Source organism: Coregonus lavaretus, assembly GCF_964263955.1.
Source record: "Coregonus lavaretus genome assembly, chromosome: 16".
Lineage (NCBI taxonomy): Eukaryota > Metazoa > Chordata > Actinopteri > Salmoniformes > Salmonidae > Coregonus > Coregonus lavaretus.
Genome location: NC_140003.1, coordinates 9,786,690 through 9,804,881, shown reverse-complemented (window position 1 = coordinate 9,804,881; position 18,192 = coordinate 9,786,690). Strand labels below are relative to the sequence as shown.

At 43.4% G+C, this 18,192-nt stretch overlaps 1 protein-coding gene across 3 annotated transcripts in view; it reads left to right on the top strand.

Moving 5' to 3' along the window:
* LOC311143572 (double-stranded RNA-specific editase 1-like) overlaps positions 1-17,478 on the top strand; it is a gene marked incomplete at its 5' end in the record, with an annotated part of 182,538 nt that extends 165,060 nt beyond the window's left edge. For 2 of the 3 annotated variants that reach the window (XM_084179425.1, XM_084179426.1), the window contains 4 exons: positions 2,417-2,585; positions 4,896-5,077; positions 16,469-16,647; positions 16,873-17,478. In XM_084179425.1, coding sequence (XP_084035551.1) covers positions 2,417-2,585; positions 4,896-5,077; positions 16,469-16,647; positions 16,873-17,049 — 707 coding nt within the window. In that variant the 3' untranslated portion in view covers positions 17,050-17,478. Of the gene's footprint in view, positions 1-2,416; positions 2,586-4,895; positions 5,204-16,468; positions 16,648-16,872 lie in introns of those variants that run through there. The other variant, XM_084179424.1, reaches the window with a different exon arrangement.
* Positions 17,479-18,192: the final 714 nt, after the last annotated feature.

Genomic DNA, 18,192 nt, shown 5'->3' with positions numbered 1-18,192 from the left:
AACTGATTGGCTCAAACGCATTAAGAAGTAAATAAATTCCACAAATGAACTGTTAACCAGGTACACCTGTTATGAAATGCATACCAGGTGACTACCTCATGAAGCTGGTTGAGAGAATGCCAAGAGCGTGCAAAGCTGTCATCAAGGCAAAGGGTGGCAATTTGAAGAATCTCAAATATAAAATATATTTGGATTTGTTTAACACTTTTTTTGGTTACTACATGATTCCATATGTGTTATTATTCTTCAATGTACACATTTTTTAAAATAAAGAAAAACCCTTGAATGAGTAGGTTTGTCCAAACTTTTGACTGGTAGTGTACATTGAGTTTTATTTGTCAAGTAATTGCACATCCCTGAGCACTCTATTGAAGTAAAAAAACAGACGTGACTGGCTCAACTACATAAGCGTCATAATGTAAAATAATGTGACAGTTGAAATGAAGAACACAATCATCTTTATCTCCTAACGAATTGCAGAAGTTGACTGCAGGTATTTACTTAAAAAATAGCTACAAATATTAAAATGTATTGAAGACTTCAAATAAATTGTTTCAACGGTAGTGAAAAACCATCCCGTGGCTGTTGGCTATAGAATGCGTTTTAAAATGCAAATAGTCCGGGTAGCCATGATTAGCTGTTCAGGAGTCTTATGGCTTGGGGGTAGAAGCTGTTAAGCTTTATGGACGTAGACTTGGCGCTACGGTACCGCTTGCCGTGCGGTAGCAGAGACAACAGTCTATGACTAGGGTGGCTGGAATCTTTGACAATTTTTAGGGCCTTCCTTTGACACCGCCTGGTATAGAGCTCCTGGATGGCAGGAAGCTTGGCCCCAGTGATGTACTGGGCCGTACGCACTACCCTCTGTAGTGCCTTGCGGTTGGAGGCCGAGCAGTTGCCATACCAGGCGGTGATGCAACCAGTCAGGATGCTCTCGATGGTGCAGCTGTATAACTTTTTGAGGATCTGAGGACCCATGCCAAATCTTTTCAGTCTCCTGAGGGGGAATAGGCTTTGTCGTGCCCTCTTCACGACTGTCTTGGTGTGTTTGGACCATGATAGCTTGTTGGTGATGTGGACACCAAGGAACTCTCAGCCTGTTCCACTACAGCCCTGTCAATGAGAATGGGGGCGTGCTCAGTCCTCCTTTTTACCCTGTAGTCCACAATATTCTTATCATGTTACTGAATTTATTCAGAGGATTTTCAGATTTTGTTATCAACAAATGCGGCGAAAAGTACAGTAAATGTGAAATGCATATAAAATCAAGTGTAATATTTGTATTCAGTCTTGTCAGGTGAACTGTTGTGTCCTCACCTTTTAGTCTAATAATTTTCCCATAATCTCCAAACTGTTCCCTTTTAATTGCTACCATGGTTATGTATATGCTTTCCATATTTCTTCTGTAAGAAACATTTCAATTTAGCCTAATCCATATAGGCAAATTCCCACGAGTGTAAGGGGTTAAATGCTGCTGCTAAGTGAACATGTACATATAGGGCTGTCCCCTTTGGTGACATCATATGTTTAGTGACCTTTGACAACCAGAGTCAATCAACCTCAGCTTCGGGTCAGAGTCTCCATTCCCCTCACTTAGCTGGCTGACACATTTTTTAATCAAATTTTACGCTTGTTGAGAATTCAATATCAGAGCTTGTTTATTTTATTCAATTAATTTTTGTATGTTTTCCTCTTATGCTTGGTTTCGTTTAATTAGGATTTCACATTAATTAGTGGGTCTGTTTCTCTCCCTCTCTCTCTTTGCATCTCTCTCTCTCTCTCCTTTCTCTCTCCTCTCTCTTCTCCTTTCTCTCTCTCTCCTTTCTCTCGCTCTTATGTCTCTCTCTCTACCCCGCTCTCTGATTACTCACCCTCTTTATGTCACCAAAATTATTCTGTCACAATGTTTCCCTGCATTCAGAGAAACACAAAAGGAAATACTCTTGTACAATTAGTCAGTGAGTTGATTAGGCCTGCTGGCGTTTTGAATTAGATTCCAATATTTAGAAATGCTTTGATTAATACAATGAAGTTGTATTTAAAGTTGTATTTTGTATCCTTTGCACTGTTGAGATGATTTGGTGTCATGCCCTAGAGGACCACAATGGAAACAAGTCTCTTGACTTTTTTGTGTATGTATCCTCGACAATTGTATCTATATGTATCTGTTGCCTGGTGTAACATTTTATGTATTTTAAATTGTCAAATAAAATAAAATCTACTGTGTAAGTGTACATGTTGCCAGGATTGCATACATATTGGTGGTACTGACCCTTAATAGCTTATTGACAGCATCCAAGAAAATTGATTTTGTGTGATCCATTTTAAAGGCAAAATCAGATACATTAATTCATGGTCTGAAAGCAACTGGTTTAGGATTAATCCATCGGTCTTGTACTTGTCCCCCCTCCCACAGACCAAGGCGACCGACACCCCAACCGGAAGGCGCGGGGCCAGCTGAGGACCAAAATAGAGTCTGGGGAGGGGACCATCCCTGTGAGGACCAGCAACACCATCCAGACATGGGACGGGGTGCTGCAGGGAGAGAGGCTGCTCACCATGTCCTGCAGTGACAAGATCGCAAGGTAACCTGGTCGTTGTGGCCCCTTTTGGTATCTCTTTCACCAAATATCCTCCCCCAAAGCCAACAAGATTGTGATACACCATGTAGTATCGATAAGTGGTGTGGTCCAGGTTGTTTCAATTGAGGAATTGAATTGGACTCCAATTCTTGCCCATTACTTACTTAATCCTTACTGTCAGTAAGCTCTTCTTGTGGTCGATACAGCTATATTTTATGGCCTACTTGTATGAACCATAGTTAGGCTACTAGTATCTGTGTAAAGATGTCCGTTAAGTTGCTGTAAGTACAGGTTGGGCAATTCACCCATAGGGCTACGGTGATGTCAGCCAGTGTGTGCTGTGGTGATGGCATGGTAATAGAGCTAGCAGTGTCAAGCCTAATGACCCACATACACACAGTCTTCCTTCAGTGTGCCGTGGCTTATCTACTCCTACCCCTACAGAACTTCACCTACACACACACACACACACACACGCATGTGCGCACACACACATAATGCATTGATGTAGAGTATCTATCAGCCACTTCCACCCATTTAGCAGACTCTGCGTTGCTTCTTTAATGCATTGGAATAGATTAATACATGATTAATTGCGGTTTGGTTGAAATACTGTTTATGTATGAGTTATACTTCTTTAATTGCAATTATTTTGTGTGTTTTCAGCTAGTTTTGTTTAGATTGGCCTGTGATACAATGCAGAAATTTCTGCCAATGCGTAAGAACAAAAATAATATTGTAAAAATGAATAATGGAGGATTGCAAAATTGCGTAGTGGGCTGGTTTTCTAGAGCAGTTAGTCTTTGTTTTATATGTGATAGCACTTAGTTGCTAGGCGTTATCCTGTATATCTCACTTCAGTCAGGCCCAGTCTCATTTGATTCAGGCAAATCGATGAATCGATGGGGTCCAACCCAGGTATTTTCGCAGGCAGCCCACACGGCCCTGCTCACTGTCCACAGTCAAGGCAAAGCTATCTATCCCTCCCCGTTGATGTATGATGCAATCAACTCCCTAACTCTCCCTCCTAGTCCCTTCCTCCAATTTCAATGCCAACAGGAGTGTCACACGCCTAATGTTTTTGAACATGCAATAATGGCAGTCGATATTATTATACTATGTAACAAAAAGATCTGAGTCAAAGGAAAACAAGATGACAGTATACAGGTAGCCTGTGCACTAACCTAGCGTATAGCCTGATTTTAGAGCAAGGCATAGAAAGTGTCTTAACAGAACAGGCTTACCCGCCAGTTCTCTACACAACACATCCTCTCCCAACATGACCATGGCAGCAAAAAGGAAAGAAATGCACTTCCAACCATCTCCGAATGAATGATTAATGACTCGGCAATGGCCATTTAGCTAAATGAACTAGCGTTGTTTCACCTAGCCCTCATTGTTCTTTCCCTGTGGTTTGTGTTTTTTTACACCATTCTCCTTTGATTAACTGGCCTGGCGCTAAGGCATTATATGGAGGCCTAGGTCTTCCTGTTCCCAGCAAGTTAAAGGGCCTCATTAGAAGTGTTACTCTCCAGAGTTGTTTTTTTCTTTGAAAAAGCAACTGATTGTGACGGCATTCAAAGTCCCAATCACTTGAGCTTCATCACCACTCTCCGTTAGCACACTCAAGTGTGGGTCTGTGTGCATGCACGCGAGTGTGCATGTGCACACAGAGCAGTGATATTTTTGTCTGATTTAAGGTTCTTTGATTGTGCTCCCCAGAACCTCCATGGCCACTGGGGGCTGGCTGCTATTCGTAAGGGGCTAAATCATGTTTATCAAGTCAGGTGGATGAGAGGAGGAACAACAGTAATGATACAGTCCAACGATCAACCCCCCCCCATTGCATATGGAAGATGTCCCTGCTGAGGTCTAATGGAAAACTGGAGGTCTCCTAGCCTTGTCTGACTGCGACTCCAGTCTGTCTTAATTTCACACACTCTCACGCACACTGCCTCAGGTCAGGAGGAGAGCGGAGCAGCAGTTATCAGAGCTGTTTGTCAGGGTCTCGTTTCTGTCGTCTGGTAATGGTATTTTAGCTCCCGTCTGCCTTTTGGAAGTCGCCTCTCTCCAAGGCAATTGGCATAAATGCTTCATTGAGAGTGTGGAAGGAAATTGATGGGAAACATGGCTCTGGTAATGTAACAACACAGAATGTAGAGCGAAAGAAAGGAAATTGGATCGTTCAGAGTGAGTACCCATTCCTAAGTTGTGTGCGTGTGCACGCATTTGTGCGTGTGCACCTTTGTGTGTTTCTGTGTCATTGTGCATGCGTGTGTACTTGTGTATACTAATGCAACATCTCTGTTGCAGATGGAATGTGGTGGGCATCCAGGGCTCTCTGATGAGCTACTTCACAGAGCCAATCTACTTCTCCAGCATCATCCTGGGCAGCCTGTACCACGGCGACCACCTCTCCCGGGCTATGTACCAGCGCATCGCCGACATCGAGGACCTGCCCCAACAGTTCAGCCTCAACAGGCCTCTACTGAGCGGTCAGTACCCTCACCTTTACACCTTGACTTCTTTGCACCCCTAATACTGTAGTGTCTAGACTCTCCTACACTCAGGGCATTGTAAATTGGGACACACAAAGGAATAAAAAAAACATTTTGCAACACAAAACAACATTCTGTCCAGGTAGTCGCTCCGTGTTAAAGTCTCTCCCCGTTTTCATCTCTTTGGAGTCTAATGAACACGACATGGGCGTAGACTCTCATGCCAAGGAAAACACACTACACTAACTCAAGTAGCACCGCATGCATACACGTTCAAACATTCCAATACTTTCAACACTCTTTTTAGGTGGCTAGTTGTCCTCTGTCTGTTTCCTCACACTGTCTCTGTGAACCCTAATAAAACTGGACACTGTGACTCCGTGGGCACAAGGGTAAACACCAATCATGGGTAATCAGATAGGATTAGGGGTTCCCAACCTTTTTTCCCCCAGAGCCCCCATATTGAGAGAGCCTATATTAAATACCCACCAGCTTGATTTTGTTCAATTTGAGGGAACTAGGAAATGTTCTGTTTTGAAGCTCATTTCCTGCTATTCTATTTAGTTTAACAAGACTCTTGACATCTTTTAGGTAGTCTATTTAACCCTTTACACTCATGGGAATTGGCCTATATGGATAGGGCTAAATGGAAATGTTTCTTACAGAAGAAATATGAAAAGCATATGCATAACCATGGCAGCAATTGAATGGGAACAGTTTGGAGACTATGGGAAAATGATTAGACTTAAGGTGAGGACAACAGTTCACCTGACAGAAGACTGAATCCAAACATTACACTGTTATTTATGTGCATTTTACATTTACTGTACTTTTTTCCGCATTTGTTGATAACGAAATCTGAAAATACTCTGGATACATTCAGTAACATGATAAGAATATTCCTGGAAAATGTGGGATAAGTGCAACATAAGACATCAAAATGACAAGGGTTTGAGTGAAAGGGCTAACTGATGTCTCCAAATGGCCACACTCTTCTCCAAAGTGTGCATAGTTCCTAAGTCATTTTAATGACTTTTTGACTCAAAGAAGATTCTTCAACTATAAGGTGCTTGCTCTCATTGAGGAACTAGAGCAAGTACACGTGTGTGTGTGTGTGTGTGTGTGTGTGTGTGTGTATGTATGTATATATATATATATATATAATATATTTCTTTTTTTAAACACGACCCTGCATCCCCGCCATCACACAATTACTGTTGTTTAAGCAATCCAAAAACGGTCGATTAGAAATCGCAATCTGGGGGCAGGTGGGCATCATTTGACAGCTTGTTCTATTGCCAACATGACCAGCTAAGTTATAATGCAATTCAGGGAAACCGATCACATACCGAACAAAAATATAAATGCAACATGCAACAATTTCAACGATTCTACTGAGTTACAGTTCATATAAGGAAATCACTCAATTGAAATAAATAAATTAGGCCCTAATCTATGGATTTCACATGACTGGGCACCCATACTTGAGAAACTGGCGCACCCGCTGTGGAGCAAGGCCTATCCAATCGGAATAACTTTTTCCCCACAAAAGCGCTTTATTACAGTCAGAAATATTCCTCAGTTTCATCAGCTGTCCGGGTGGCTGGTATCAGATGATCCCGCAGGTGAAGAAGCCGGATGTGGAGGTCCTGGGCTGGTCTGGTTACACCTCGTCTGCGGTTGTGAGGCCGGTTGGACGTAGTGTCAAATTCTCTAAAACGACATTGGAGGCGGCTTATGGTAGAGAAATTAACATTAAATTCTCTGGCAACAGCTCTGGTGGACATTCCTGCAGCTCTGGTGGACATTCCTGATATGCCACCCCTGTCAGGTCAAAGGACAAATGCTCACTAAGAGGGATGTAAACACACTTTCTGGGATCTTTTATTTCAGCTCATGAAACATGGGACCAACACTTTACGTGTTACGTTTATATTTTTGTTCAGTATAATTTTAGTGCGCATAGAATGCTGTCATGAGTGCATTCAGGTGTGTGTGTGTGCCGCGGTGAATTTACTCAAATACAAACAGGAACATTCTGTTCAGAACAACCCAGGGTATGACTCAATGTCATCTTGTAACTGTACATAGTGATCATAAACATTGACACTGTATGACATGAGTTTTATGATATGGAAATGTGAAGTGCACATTTTGACTTAATTTACAGCCAATGCGTTCCAATTTAGGCGTTTATCAGTGCGCAAATCTGCCATTTGCAATCCCGTATACGGGTACGAGTGTGAAGGGCTAATAGTGATGATGGTGAAAGTAAATACAATTAATTTTAGACCTGATTTCCCCAAATGTTATTCTGCTTCCAAATGTTTTATGATAATGTATATGAAATTTCTATTTAATTATACATATTCTCTTTTACAGAAAGTGAATAGATCAATTGAGTGACAGTCACATATTGTGAAAGATTACTTCCCAAGCAAAGTACAATTTCTTTGACTCCTCGACTTTAGAATGTCATGGCCCAGCTTCTGATTGTCATGAATGCCAAATAAAATATACTCCCATTGTTATGTCACATCTTCCTCTTACTGTTTGTTTCTAGGCTAAAGCATCGCGGAGATATGCATTTTAGATCGGTATAAACAATCGCGAATTGTATATATTTTTTGGGGGGGGGGGCCCTCAAATCAAAGAAGGTCGGGAATAGGGCTGCACAATTACCGTATAGATGTGTAACCAGGGCCTCCTGAGTGGCGCAGCGGTCTAAGGCACTTCATCGCAGTGCTTGAGGCATCACTACAGACCCGGGTTCAATCCCAGGCTGTGTCGCAGCAGGCCGCGACCGGGAGACCCATGAGGCGGCGCACCATTTGGCCCAGCGTCGTCCGGGTTAGGGGAAGGTTTTGCCGGCCAGGATGTCATTGTCCCATCGTGCTCTAGCGACTCCTTGTGGCGGGCCGGGCACATGCATGCTGACTTCGGTCGCCAGTTGTACAGTGTTTCCTCCGACAAATTGATCCGAAAAAGGGGGTAAAAATATACAAATAAACATGTAACCACCGGTTATGCATGAAAACCGTCCTGAAAATAAAATAACTGTCCAAACAGTTTTTCTGAAAAAATAAATAAATAAATAATCGTATCTGATATGATTGTCACGGGTCTTGGGTATGTGTAATTATAACTGATTTGCCCATAAGGACCCAGTTAAGACCCAGTAGAGAAAGAGAGAAATTATATTTAGGAGACTATCTAATCAATGGATAGGGTGACCACCCACTGCCCAGAGTGGGTGAAAATGCACTTAGGCGTGGAAATTTCACTTCATTATTTATAAAATATTGTTCTGAATCGTTCAGTATGGTCTTCCGCTTAACATGTCATTAGCTAACTTTACATCCAAAAAGTATGATTTCGTAACCTAATACAGTGCATTCGGGAAAGTATTCAGACCCCTTGACTTTATCCACATTTTGTTACGTTAACCTTATTCTAAAATTGATTTAAATTGTTTTTTTCCCTCATCAATCTACACACAATACCCCATAATGACAAAGCAAAAACAGGTTTTTAGACATGTAAATAAAAGTATTCAGACCCTTTACTCAGTACTTTGTTGAAGCACCTTTGGCAGCGTCTTCTTGGGTATGACACTACAAGCTTGGCACGCCTGTATTTGGGGAGTTCCTCCCATTCCTCTCTGCAGATCCTCTCAAGCTCTGTCAGGTTGGATGGGGAGCGTCCCTGCACAGCTATTTCAGGTCTCTCCAGAGATGTTCGATCGGGTTCAAGTCCGGGCACTGGTTGGGCCACTCAAGGACATTCAGAGACTTGTCCCAAAACCACTCCTGCATTGTCTTGGCTGTGTGCTTAGGGTCATTGTTCTGTTGGAAGGTGAACCTTCGCCCCAGTCTGAGGTCCTGAGCACTCTGGAGCAGGTTTTTATCAAGGATCTCTCTGTACTTTGCGCCGTTCATCTTTCCCTCGATCCTGACTAGTCTCCCAGTCCATACCGATGGAAAAACATCCCCAAAGCATGATGATGCCACCACCATGCTTCACCGTAGGGATTGGTGCCAGGTTTCCTCCAGATGTGACGCTTGGCATTAAGGCCAAAGAGTTCAATCTTGGTTTCATCAGACCAGATAATCATGTTTCTCACGGTCTGAGAGTCCTTTTGGTGCCTTTTGGCAAACTCCAATCGGGCTGTCATTTGCTTTTTACTAAGGAGTGGCTTCTGTCTGGCCACTCTACCATAAAATCCTGATTGGTGGAGTCCTGCAGAGATGGGAGAACCTTCCAGAAGGACATCCATCTCCACAGAGAAACTCTGGAGCTCTGTCAGAGTGACCATCGGGTTCTTGGTCACCTCCCTGACCCAGGCCCTTATCCCCCGATTGCTCAGTTTGGCCGGGCGGCCAGCTCTAGGAAGAGTACAAACTTCTTCCATTTAAGAATGATGGAGGCCACTGTGTTCTTGTGAACCTTCAATGCTGCAGACATTTTTTGGTACCCTTCCCCAGATCTGTGCCTCGACACAATCCTGTCTAGGAGCTCTACGGACAATTCCTTCAACCACGTGGATTGGTTTTTGCTCTGACATGCACTGTCTATTGTGGGACCTTACATAGACAGGTGTGTGCCTTTCCAAATCATGTCCAATCAATTCAATTTAAAACAGGTGGACTCCAATCAAGTTATAGAAACATCTCAACGATGATCAATGGAAACAGGATGCACCTGAGCTCAATTTCGAGTCTCATAGCAAAGATTTGGAACCTGAGATACATTGCAGTTTACATGTGTTCTGTAGCATATACAGACAAAATAATGTGTTCCCCATTCTATCCGACTGCCCAAAAAAACCTCCTACACCTATTGTCAGGGTAGGGGCTAAGGAAGGGTGAGGGTTACTGTTATGGAACCGACTAGACAACCTAATTTTAACACTGGACTCGTTAAGTCTAGGGGTTCTAGGCTTGCTTAATTGTTCTGTAATCTGACTGGGTGTGTGCATAACTGTGAGAAGTAAGTATATGCGACCAGGTGTTGAATGTACATGTGCCCAGGGAGACCGCAACCTTACCTTAGGTCCAGGGCCAGCTCTGTCTTGACTCCTTTGGGTCGGCGAGCCCAAGCTGATTGTTATGTTAAGATAGTGACGGAAACAAATATATACAAAAAAGACAACTTCAAACAGGCATGCCTAAATTAAAGACTCAAAATCAAAACGAAAGGCTTCGGGGCCACCAAACAAACCAGCAACCTCACGGCTTGCAAGGTGGGACACTGACTGACGATCACCTTAATTGGCAGCACCTGTCCTTATCAAGGCTTGCCAGGGATTGTGGAAGTGTAGTTAGGATGTTTCTGCTTATGCGCTTAAGACCTATACTACCTCTCCATTCCATAATATTACCTAGTAACAGTATAGTATCCTGGGTTGTGTTCAATAGGCACGAAACGGAAATAATAGGCACAAAACATTCATTGTATCTTATTGAAACGTTTTGCAATGGTGTGCCCTAATTAACACAACCTTGATCTCCCTCCAGATCTCACACAATGCAATACCTGTCCCAACTGGTGCGCTCAACTTCCTCCTCACCTACCTTACCTTACCGTCTTTCCTCTTCCTCTTCCTCCTGTCTGTTCCCGCCGATGGCTCCCTAAACTGCAGGTAAAGACATAATGGGAGGGTTATTAACCTTATCTTCTTTAGAGAGTTTTGCCTTGAAGGATCTTTGTGCTGCGGAAGCTCTGCATTTAGTCCTTTAAATTTCGACTGCCCCCCAAAAAACTACTAATTCCTTTGAAAACGGCCTGTCATCGATATGAGTCGGCATCATTTATTCTAGTGTGAAAATTGACTACAAAGTGTAAATCTGATCATTTTGGTCATAAAGTCAGTCTCGTCTAAAACAGAGTTTGGAACCTCAGTGAGTCACAAGTAAATTAAGGTTGGGTTTGGATTACAATTATGTCAACAAATCATGCCCCCTTTTGCCAAGCTCCACGTTCAAAACGCCCCTCCGCCCATTTCGCTTCCCTTTATTGAATGGGGCTCCGTTGTTTCATCGCCCTCAACGCATTCAAAGGATCACGGCCATTTGAGACTGAAAAGCCCTATACGGATTGACCATGCAATGCATGCTTCCAGCAGGATGCACAACCAACAACTATGTTTTGTATGCCCTGCCGAAGGACCCTATCATGCGGAATAGGATGTTGGAGTTTGTTGGTCCTCAGTGGTGGTGAGTATACCGGTAGCTAGACCATAGACTGTTGGTCATGTATCTGGTTATGTATATTTTGATAGTCATTATCACTATCATCGCTAGCATAGCTGACGTTAGCTAGCTAGCTAGCTAGCTAGCTAGCTACATATACCTACCTAACTAGCTAGCTACCTACCTAATTAGCTACCTAGCTGGCTAACATTAGCCTATCTCAATACAACTCGGATTTGGCTTAGAAACATGATAACATTTCAAAAGAAGGCAAATAATTAGTAGGAAAACCTTTTGTCATGATTGTGATGGCGCCAGATGCAGTTTAACTTTAGCCAGCTAACTAAGATTGAGGGGACGTCCATATTTTAGCTAGCTAACATTATTGCAAGGAACAGTAATGGCAACATTGCCATCTCTCTAAAGTAAATTTAACAACATCATAATAAGTTGTTTCTTACTAATTTATTTGCAGTGTCATTGTATTTCCTTGCCACTTTAAGTTAGTGTAATTTAGACAAAACAGTCACATTAGCCGCCCGAGGTGCAACCCATGTCTAGGGCACAAATAAATATTGGTTGCAGCTATGGTGGTATTAGCTAACTCATGTCTGACTACAACAGTGTACTAACTAGCAGCAACAAACTCAAACCAACCCAGGCCATAGCAAAGCATGTCACAGTTGGTTGCGTAGTGTAACGGCGTCACTGGCCTGAATCCAATCTTGAGCCAGTCAGTCTACATCTGTAAAGCATAGCATTAGCTTCCAAACGAGGTTACATTATTTCTCGAGCTATGTTTATAATTGAGGGATGATGACAATCATTAACCCTGTTTTTCTGTTAGACAAAGTGCACAGTTGGGTGCCAGCCTGAGGAGCAAAGGTGGGTATCATAACATGTCCAGCAATGTGATTGCAATGGTTTAGCGACCTCCAAAAATCATTTAATTCACTGTTCACATGCTATTTTTACAGCTTGTCTGGCAAGACCTCCAAATAGAAGTCTCATGCAACACAAGTACCATTCTGACACCTACTCTGTTATTGTCAGAGTGTCCCTCGACTCCTATGAAAAGGACACGCCATCATAAGGCCTCCTCTGATAGTGACCCGAGTTACTGCCCTGATGACAGACAGCTTCATCAACAACGACAGGTAATATGTGCTTTGTTAAAAGCTGTATTAAAAAAATACCTGGCTTGATAAACTAGTAGGCTAATTCCCCAGCCAAGCAGACACAACTTGTAGTCACAGGCCCTCCCAGTCAACACCACCTCATAAGATTGCCTGCTGCAGTTGTTCGTGAGATGTCCAGTTTGCAGCCAAACATGCAGCATAGAAAAGACCAGTAAGGGGGCCCTCATCAGCATCATGCAAACATGCCTTCTCTGTGAGCATTCCTATGAATGGAACAGTCTGCCACATGTTGGCAAGGATCCGGTCAGCAACCTTCACCTGTCAGCGGCAACAGCTTTCACAGGCTCATCATTTGTACAAATACAGAAGGTAACCCACTTCATGACTTTGATAAATTTTGATAACCCAATTGGGAAACAAATTATGTAAACTGACATTATTTGTTGCTTATTTTCTACTTCCTAGATGCATGGAATGTATAGGGCATAACCTAGCCTGGTGGAACCAGCCTGATCATTGTGTTCACCATTCTTTTTCACTTCACATTTCATGATATCTGAAGTGAAATAGAAAGGTGAATGTAGTGATCAGGTTGGTTCCTCCAGGCTAATCATAACCACCATTGATAATGTAATCAGTGCTCTGTGTGTTTGTGTGTGACTGACCAGTATCTTTGAGGGGCCAGAAGCTGAGCTATGCTGCTATGCCCATCAATGGGGCTTTGGCAAAGACCTCAACTCCAGCCTCACCTCTTGCCTGCTGAACAACGGTGGTCGATGGGGAGAACAGAATTAGGTGTGTTTTAATCTGACTTGTTCAAACTTCAACACAGTACAGTCGTGGCCAACATTTTTGAGAATGACACAAGTATTGGTCTTCACAAAGTTCGCTGCTTCAGTGTTATGAGATATTTTTGTCAGATGTTACCATGGTATTCTGAAGTATAATTACAAGCGTTCCATAAGGTTCAAAAGCTTTTATTGAGAATTACATTACATTTATGCAAAGAGTCAATATTTGCAGTGTTGACCCTTATTTTTCAAGACCTCTGCCACATCCTGACTGATGGCAGCCCATTCTTGCCTAATCAATGCTTGTAGTTTGTCAGAATTTGTGGGTTTTCGTTTGTCCACCCACCTCTTGAGGATCGACCACAAGTTCTCAATGGGATTAAGGTCTGGGGAGTTTCCTGGCCATGGACCCAAAATGTTGATGTTTTGTTCCCCGAGCCACTTAGTTATCACTTTTGCCTAATGGTAAGATGCTGGAAAAGGCATTGGTCGTCACCAAACTGTTCTTGGATGGTTGTGAGAAGTTGCTGTCGGAGGATGTGTTGGTACCATTCTTTATTCATGGCTGTGTTCTTAGGCAAAAATGTGAGTGAGCCCACTCCCTTGGCTGAGAAGCAACCCCACACATGAATGGTCTCAGGACGCTTTACTGTTGGCATGACACAGGTCTGATGGTAGCACTCACCTTGTCTTCTCTGGACAAAGTGTTTTCCGGATGCCCCAAACAACCGGAAAGGGGATTCATCAGAGAAAATGACTACCCCAGTCCTCAGCAGTCCAATCCCTGTACCTTTTGCAGAATATCAGTCTGTCCCTGATGTTTTTCCTGGAGAGAAGTGGCTTCTTTGCTGCCCTTCTTGACACCAGGCCATCCTCCAAAAGTATTCACCTCACTGTGCGTGCAGATGCACTCACACCTGCCTGCTGCCATTCCTGAGCAAGCTCTGCACTGGTGGTGCCCCGATCCCGCAGCTGAATCAACTTTAGGAGACGGTCCTGGCGCTTGCTGGACTTTCTTGGGCACCCTGACGCCTTCTTCACAACAGTTGAACCTCTCTCCTTAAAGTTCTTGATGATCCGATAAATGGTTGATTTAGGTGCAATCTTACTAGCAGATATATCCTTGCCTGTGAAGCCCTTTTTGTGCAAAGCAATGATGACGGCATGTGTTTCCTTGCTGGTAACCATGGTTAACAGAGGAAGAACAATGATTTCAAGCACCACCCTCCTTTTAAAGCTTCCAGTCTGTTATTCTAACTCAATCAGCATGACAGAGTGATCTCCAGCCTTGTCCTCGTCAACACTCTCACCTGTGTTAACGAGAGAATCACTGACATGATGGCAGCTGGTCCTTTTGTGGCAGGGCTGAAATGCAGTGGAAATGTTTTTGGGGGATTAAATTCATTTTCATGGCAAAGAGGAACTTTGCAATTAATTGCAATTCATCTGATCACTCTTCATGACATTCTGGAGTATATGCAAATTGCCATCATCAAAACTGAGGCAGCAGACTTTGTGAAAATTAGTATTTGTGTCATTCTCAAAACGTTTGACCACGACTGTATATGTTTACGGTCATATCACCTATCCCTAACTGCCATTGGTAATAGAACAGTGACCATGTGTATGTGTTCAGAGATGCAGAGACCAGGCACTCAAAACATCCACAATGAGGTGATTACTAATAATGCAGTACAGCATAAATGTCCAGTAATAGCAACACGTTTCATTCAATGTGTCACTGATGAACTCAACTCTACCTATTTCTACAGATGGACTGGAGATGCTTTTGCCAGACGGCAGCCTCAGTTGTTTGAAGGGGAGACCTTAATTGGGTAGGTTTTATCTGACGTGTTCAAACTTCAACATAGTTTGTGTGTCAGATATTACCTATCCTAACTGCCATTGTTAATAGAACAGTGACTATGCCTGTATGTGTTCACAGAAACATGTATGGAGCCAGCACAAGGAGACTTGCTAGATGAAGTCCAGACTGACAGACGGACTTTATACTGATGTCTCTGAATGGAGAGAGACCTGACACTCTGCATTAAAATGTTACAAAACACTTTCACTTAAATTGTCTTTTTCTATTATTGGATTGAATTGTATCAGTCAATATGGGGAGAGAGAAAATCTGTGTATTCTGCACCAGAATCAGGGAACTCCTGTTGTATACAGGACACCACACAGGAAGGTATGACCACTCTGACATGTTTGCCAAGGTAGCCCCATTACCACCAGACAAAATGCTGATAGGCACAGTATCTGTATCAACCGGGAATGACAATGAAAAATGAAGGGTGCATATTGTTATATTAGCAGAACACAGCTTCTATGGTATTATGTAAAAGGTTGGTTATTCTACATGGACCTACTACTTCATTTGAAAGTTATCAAAACACCTAGTTTAGAATATCTGCATAAATTCAGCAATTGCATTCTTCTCGTATTACTCTGTAGGCTACAGACCTATTCAAAGCTTCCTCCAGCATCTCACCCATACATCTGCCTGTAGTTATTGAACTCAACCTGCAGGAGGTTTGTTTGTTCCGATTTAGTGTGGGGAAAACAGCTGCGGGCAAGATTCTGAAAAGATGGGTGTGTCTTGGTGGTAGCAAGGACACACCCAAGAAACACCCACATCAAACCACACCCCCAAGCCAACTCATGTTTGGCTTCTGTCATGTCCGGCAGCATTTCTTGAGAAGCAAGCTAAAAAACAAGGCCAAATCAGTGGGTGCAGTTCCCCTTTAAATCAGCCCAGTACACTGCAGAAAAGAAAGGAACCAAGTAGTTTAACACCCTCCAATGAAATAAGTATTTATGCCTCCTGTCTATCTCCCCTCTAGGCCCATGCTTGGAGGAGCACATGTCCTGTAGTAGAGTTGAAGAAGCTTTATCCTGTTTTTTTACTACCATCTCTGACGGATACTGCTTGGACAAAGATTGTACGAAGACTTGCATCTTTGACCCTTCATGCCCTCGCTTGTGTAGTAAATGCTTGAGTTCACCACGCTCACACGATGAGAAGCCTTCACTGAAACTTGAAGACTCATGTTTCCTTTAGAGCTAAGGCTTGAGCTCAGTCCTATGTATGATTCCCACTTGGTCAGACGTGCTTGCCTTTAGAAAGGGGAGTTAGCTGCCACTTTCACAGCTAATGCCTAGGTTCATCATGTCCCGGATTCGATTCCCAGTGCCTCAGACTTGCATGCTTACTGTTAGAAAGTGGAGTTGGCCAATCACATCTATTTGTGATTCCAGGCATCAGCAACGCGGAGGCGAGGCAGCCTGGCAAGGCGCCCAACTTCAGCGTGAACTGGGCAGTGGGCGACCAGGCACTGGAGGTCATCAACGCTACCACGGGCAAAGACGACATGGGGCGCGCCTCGCGCCTCTGCAAGCATGCCCTCTACAGCCGCTGGGTTCGCCTGCACTCCAAGGTACAGAAAGGTCCAACACACACAACACAATGTCTCTCCTTGTCAAGGCATCTAAGTGTTTATGACATTCAGCACTGCACACAGACGGTGTGAGCAGCACAACACATTAAGACCAGCGGAAGCACAGATGAAGTCGTTGTACATTTAAACACTGTACAAGTTGCTCCTCAATATTTGATTCAACATAGTCTTCTTATCTCAACATCTGTTTGCTCCCCACCCCAGCTGTCATCCACACTGAGGATCAAGGTGTCCAAGCCCAGCTCGTACCATGATGCCAAGCAGGCAGCGGTGGAGTACCACAACGCCAAGCAGACGCTCATCAAGGTCTTCCACAAGTCGGGCCTGGGGGCCTGGGTGAAGAAGCCCATCGAGCAGGACCAGTTCTCCCTCAACTCCTGATCAGGAGGTTAGGGGGAACCTCCTCACCCAACCCACTGCACCCCAACCACCTCTCTAGGCCTGAGAGAGAGGCTCCTCGAAACTACCAGCCACTGAAACTTTGCGTCTGTATGTGTGCGTGCGTTTGTGTGTGCCTCGTGCATGCGTGTGTGTATGTGTATGTCAGTCTGAGTGTTTGTGAGAAATAATGCATGTGGTTATGGCCACCTCCTTCCGTCCCAATCACTCAGCTCTCATTCCTCATGGCTGTGATGTCATCACTTGCTGTTTCTGTCTCTGTACAACGTTCTTTTTTTAATCGATGGTACTCATGTTCAATCTGCCCATCTAATCAAGTCTTGCCATTTTTAACTGGAATTCTTTTTAGTCATTGTAGTTTTATTTGCTAGACTTTACATGAAGTTGTCCATATACCATGTAGTTACTATATATATATATATATATATATATACAGTGGGGAGAACAAGTATTTGATACACTGCCGATTTTGCAGGTTTTCCTACTTACAAAGCATGTAGAGTTACATAGCATGTAGAGGTCTGTAATTTTTATCATAGGTACACTTCAACTGTGAGAGACAGAATCTAAAACAAAAATCTAGAAAATCACATTGTATGATTTTTAAGTAATTAATTTGCATTTTATTGCATGACATAAGTATTTGATCACCTACCAACCAGTAAGAATTCCGGCTCTCACAGACCTGTTAGTTTTTCTTTAAGAAGCCCTCCTGTTCTCCACTCATTACCTGTATTAACTGCACCTGTTTGAACTCGTTACCTGTATAAAAGACACCTGTCCACACACTCAATCAAACAGACTCCAACCTCTCCACAATGGCCAAGACCAGAGAGCTGTGTTAGGACATCAGGGATACAATTGTAGACCTGCACAAGGCTGGAATGGGCTACAGGACAATAGGCAAGCAGCTTGGTGAGAAGGCAACAACTGTTGGCGCAATTATTAGAAAATGGAAGAAGTTCAAGATGACGGTCAATCACCCTCAGTCTGGGGCTCCATGCAAGATCTCACCTCGTGGGGCATCAATGATCATGAGGAAGGTGAGGGATCAGCCCAGAACTACACGGCAGGACCTGGTCAATGACCTGAAGAGAGCTGGGACCACAGTCTCAAAGAAAACCA